Source organism: Toxorhynchites rutilus, chromosome 2 (assembly GCF_029784135.1).
Source record: "Toxorhynchites rutilus septentrionalis strain SRP chromosome 2, ASM2978413v1, whole genome shotgun sequence".
Classification (NCBI taxonomy): Eukaryota; Metazoa; Arthropoda; class Insecta; order Diptera; family Culicidae; genus Toxorhynchites; species Toxorhynchites rutilus.
This window is the reverse complement of record NC_073745.1, coordinates 57,342,296-57,347,610: the sequence shown is the minus strand read 5'-3', so window position 1 is coordinate 57,347,610 and position 5,315 is coordinate 57,342,296. Positions and strand designations below refer to the sequence as shown.

Genomic DNA, 5,315 nt, shown 5'->3' with positions numbered 1-5,315 from the left:
CGTCGTCGTTAGGTTCCTGCAGCATGCGATGAGGCAGTGGAGTACGTCTCTGCACCTCAGTGATGGGGAAAATGTGTTGCAGTCTAGAACGCTGCAGATAAAGAGGGGGATATTCCAAGGCGACTCTTTCAGCCCGCTTTGGTTTTGTCTGGCACTGAACCCCCTCAGTAGGACGCTCAATAGAAACGGTCATGGCTATAAAATAAGGTATGGCGACGGCGCCCACGAAGAAGTGACCCATACCTTTTACATGGACGATCTCAAGGTCTACGCTGATTCACGTCAGCGTCTAGGTGTAGCTATCCGGGTTGTCGAAGACATAAGCAGGGACATCTGTATGGAGTTCGGCCTCGACAAGTGTCGCTGTGTCCACCTGCTGAAAGGACAACTTACCGAATCCGGAGGCTACGAGGTCTATGACGGCGAGTTTATAAGAGACATGGTTCGTGGCGAATCCTATAAATATCTTGGATTCCGACAGCTCACCGGGATTCGCCACTCCGACATCAAGACGGAGCTGCGAGACAAGTTCTTGAGTCGAGTGAACTGTGTCCTGAGGACTTTCCTCAACGCGGGGAACAAGGTACGCGCGATCAACACATTCGCGGTTCCCCTGCTGACCTTCAGTTTTGGTGTAGTCAAATGGAGCAAAACTAACCTAGAGGACCTTGAGAGGAGGATGAGGAAAGCATTCAAAGAGGCCGGAATGCACCATCCTCAATCGGCACTGGAGAGAGTTTCACTACCACGCAAAGAAGGGGGACTTGGAATCGTCGACATTTCTGCACTGTGTGTTGCCCAGGTACGACAACTGCGCGAGTACTTCGCAGAACGCGCCAACCAAAACGCGCTATACCGGGCTGTCTGCGCCGCCGACAGAGGATACAGCGCTCTGCACTTGGCGCAAGCGGAGTACCAACTCAACTGCAATCTGCAGACAGTGGAGGAGAAGATTGCAGCTTGGAAGCAGAAGGCAGTGCATGGTGCCCACCCCCATCAACTGGACCGGCCACACGTCGACAAGGCCGCATCTAATCTGTGGTTAACGCGTGGTGAACTCTCTTCAGTAGTAGAAGCCGACATGATAGCCATCCAGGACAGGATAATGCCGACGAGAAACTGCAGGCGGTACGTCTGGCATCAAGACGTTGATGACATTTGCCGGATGTGCCATCAACCAGGTGAAAACATAGAGCACATTATGGGAGGCTGTCCCGTTTTGGCCAACGCAGCCTACACCGAGCGCCACAACAACGTGGCCCGTATTGTTCATCGACAACTGGCGCTCCAATGTGCTCTACTGGAAGACAACGTACCGAACTACCGGTACCTGCCTGCACCTGTCCTGGAAAATGACCGTTTCAAGCTGTACTGGGATCGCACTGTTCTGACCGACCTCTCGATCCACCACAACCGCCCAGATATAATGGTTTACGACAAGAGCGACCGCAAAGTCACCATCATCGATGTCGCTATTCCACTGAACCAGAATCTGGAGGAGACCCACGGTCGCAAAATCTGCAAGTACCGACCATTGGCCGTGGAGCTCAAGGAACTGTGGGGGCTAAGGGAGGTCCCAAGAATTGTTCCAGTCGTTCTCTCTGGAACTGGAATTATCCCGAAGACACTTCTGGAAGCGCTAAAGGTGTTGAACATCGAGAAGGAATTGGCCGGCATCCAAAAGTCGGTCATCCTTAGCACCTGCGCGATTGTCCGACAATTCCTCGGTCAGGACTAAAACAGCACGAGCATGCAGATACGTGCATTCCGCAGAGCCTAGTCCCCCTTTGGCATTCAGAAGCCCGGGGGCAGGTGAAAATTCTGGCTAGGTTCGCCTAGTTAAGAAGTGAGATAAGTCTGCCAAAAAAAACACCGAATCTACAAAATTGATCCCTTCGTCGTTAGGTTCCTGCAGCATGCGATGAGGCAGTGGAGTACGTCTCTGCACCTCAGTGATGGGGAAAATGTGTTGCAGTCTAGAACGCTGCAGATAAAGAGGGGGATATTCCAAGGCGACTCTTTCAGCCCGCTTTGGTTTTGTCTGGCATTGAACCCCCTCAGTAGGACGCTCAATAGAAACGGTCATGGCCAGAGATGCCAACCTCCCTGATTTTTCAGGATTTCCCAGACTTTTTGGCACGCTCCCTGATATCCTGACGAACACTCAATTTTCCCTGATTTTTATAAAATGATCCTGATTTTCCCTGATTTTTTACTTTTTGCTAAATCAGAACAAAAAAATAATTCATAATAAATATACTGGGATCACTGGCAAAGTTCTGTTGGTTGTGTATGAGAACTGTCATAATAGTCTACATTAAAAAGCTTTCCAGTCCGCGCTCATATAATGGTTACTCTTTCTTTCGTTTATCATCTATCTGTTCACGATTTCGAAGGTGTGTATGAGAACGATGAGAACTGTCATAATAGTCTACACTAAAAAGCTTCCCGGTTCGCGCTTTTATAATGCTTACTCTTTCTTTCGATTATACTCTATCTGTTCGCGTTTCCGAAGAAACAGTGTCGATATTTTTCAAATTTTGAAGTTAACGTGAGAGAAATATACTCTATAAAAATCATACGCCCGAAGGTAAATTCGAATGTTATATATTGTTTTATTGTTATTGATGTTTCTAAATTGTCGTAGTTATACTATCACAAATTATACTCGAAAAACGTGTAGTGGTAAAAATGCCTAAAAAAGGACAAGCTCCAGTTGCAAGCGGAAGTTTGCTCAAATATTTCAAAAAAAGCGGTTCGTAAAAAATATAAATCATATGTTGAAGATTATGTTAGTAATCATTGATGATTTTTTTTCCAGAAAATCTTCCAAGTCAGTCGCCTTCGGGAGGAGAGTCGGTTCTGATGGAGGAGTCGATTTCGGAGAAGCAGTCAGTTCAGGAAGAGCAATCGATTCCAGTAGCACGAGAAATAAGTGATTGTGGCAGTGGTCCAACTCTAACCATCGATACGTCAGATGATGACACTGACGACGTCGAGCATTCCGAGCATATTGCAGTAAATAAATCTTCAAATTACGTAAGTAATGGATTTTCGGAGAGTATTCACTCAAATTTCACTCCACTTTTCATTGATTCGATTAGGATGAGCATACTGAACCCCTGTCGAAGAAGCGAAAAAGAGTTGGCCAGAAATACTCCAGAGAATGGGAAAGGCAATTGTCTTGGTTGGCTCCGAGTGCAGATTGTTATTTCGGATTTTGTCGTGTCTGTAAGAAAGACGTAAAAGTTTCCGCTGGTATCAAGGACTTGCTGAAGCACGCCGATACACAAAAGCATCAGCAGAATGAAAGGACACTTAAAGTACCCATGAAGAGCATCGAACAGCTTACGACTTCAAGTCTTAACGAAAAGGTTCGGAATGCTGAATTGCAGATGTGTGCTTGGGGAGCCTCGCGTAATAAGTCCGCTTCCGAAGTTGAGGAATTTGCAGCTATCATGCGTCACATTTGTCCTGATTCGGATATCGCAAAAGGAATCAAGTTGGGACGAACAAAAGTAACCTCTATCATTACTAACGTAGTCGGCGAAGGGTATCATGAAGAACTGATAGCTCATCTCAAAACCGCTAAGTTTAGTTTGATAGTAGACGAGTCCACCGATATTAGCGGAAAAAAATCTCTTGTGTTGATTACGCGGACTTACTTCTGGGAAGGTGATTCTCTAACAATCAAGGATTGTTTTTACAATTTATTTGAAGTTGTCAAAACCGACTCTAGGACTTTGCATGAATTAGTAACCAAGTCATTCAATGAGGATAGGATTCCATACACGGAAAATATGCTTGGATATGGAGCTGATGGTGCAAAAAATATGACAGGGGAAAATTTGTCTCTAGCTGCTTTACTAAAAATTGATTGCCCCTCGCTTTTTGTGATGAAATGTGTTTGCCACAGCATTGCATTGTGCTCTTCCTATGCATGTAAACATATTCCTGATTACGTAGAACAACTTTGTCGGAACATTTATAATTATTTTAGTTGTAGCCCAATGCGTTCGAGCAAATTTAGCGAGATTCAATCGCTACTAGAGCTGAAACCCCTAAAAATGCTACATCCTAGCGCCACACGATGGTTGTCGTTAGAAGGTGTGGTACAGCGAGTTCTGGATCGATTTGATTCACTCAAGACATACTTTGATTGTGCAAAGAGCGTAGATCGAGTCGAAAAGGCGAAAGTTATTTTAATTTACGAAGCATTAAAATCTCCTGATACGAGGCTGTACCTAACATTTTTATCATACATATTGCCAGTTGTAAATCGACTGAATAAGCTTTTTCAGAGTGAAAATCCGGAATTATTTTCATTACACTCAAATGTTTCGAGACTTTTCAAAACAGTGCTGGATAACTTCATGAAACCAGAATATCTTACGAGTTTAAGAAATTATAATGAGATTAAGTTTGAGGCACAACATTACCTTAGCGAGGATGATGTGTATGTAGGAGTAGCTGCAGAGTTATTGATGAGGGAATATGTTTCAGAATGTAAAATTACCCAAGAGAAAGTTTGCGAATTCAAAATCAATATAACAAGATTTTATGTAACATTTGCCCAGCAGATTCAAAGTAGAATCAACTTCAATGATAAAATTATGGTAAATATGTCTATAATCGAACCTAATAACATCAAAATTAGAAAACATTCATCAATTCTTCCACTTCTGATATGCTTTCCTCATTTGGTTAGCAAAGACTCATTCCAAGACATGGATGATGAATTCAGAGAAATTTTGAACATAGATTTTTCTACCATTGAGTGTAGTGATGCCGTAGATTTTTGGGAAAAAATTTTAACGATCAAAAGATCCGGCGACACATTGGCTTTTCCACTTCTGCGAGAGTTCATACCTTGTTTATTAATTCTTCCACATTCCTCTGCTTCGGTTGAACGACTTTTCTCGCAATTCAATCTCAATAAAACGAAGATTAGAAACAGAATAGGAACGGAAACGATGAAAGGTATATTAGCGACCAAAAATTATGTAGAATTAAATAAAAACGATACAGGTTTCATTACATTTTCGAAGCAAATAACATCAAAATATAACAAATCGATGTACAAGAATCTTAGAAGTAAGAACGTGTAAGCATATTTTTTTAATTAAACTGTAATTATAATCAAAAAGTGTTTTATTTCTTGAACAATATATATAAAATTGTTTGTAAAGCAAGATGTTGCAAGAATTATCCGTGGGACACGACAAATGAATTAGCAGGTTCACTACAGATGTTTAAAATCACCGTTCATGTGCATCAGTTGAAACATGGTTACGTAAATCGTTACGGCTTGTGCG

At 42.8% G+C, this 5,315-nt stretch overlaps 1 protein-coding gene across 1 annotated transcript; it reads left to right on the top strand.

Moving 5' to 3' along the window:
* Positions 1-2,169: 2,169 nt before the first annotated feature.
* On the top strand, positions 2,170-3,246 carry LOC129765765 (uncharacterized). The gene is made up of 2 exons (XM_055766193.1): positions 2,170-2,755; positions 2,822-3,246. Exons 1-2 carry the CDS (start codon positions 2,692-2,694, stop codon positions 3,244-3,246), a joined length of 489 nt encoding a protein of 162 aa, XP_055622168.1. The 5' UTR covers positions 2,170-2,691.
* Positions 3,247-5,315: the final 2,069 nt, after the last annotated feature.

Coding starts and splice junctions, on each gene's coding strand:
- LOC129765765 (XM_055766193.1), top strand. CDS start 2,692: ATGCCTAAAAAAGGACAAGCTCCAGTTGCAAGCGGAAGTTTGCTCAAA. Junction 2,756..2,821: donor CAAATATTTCAAAAAAAGCG/GTTCGTAAAAAA, acceptor TTTTTTTTCCAG/AAAATCTTCCAAGTCAGTCG.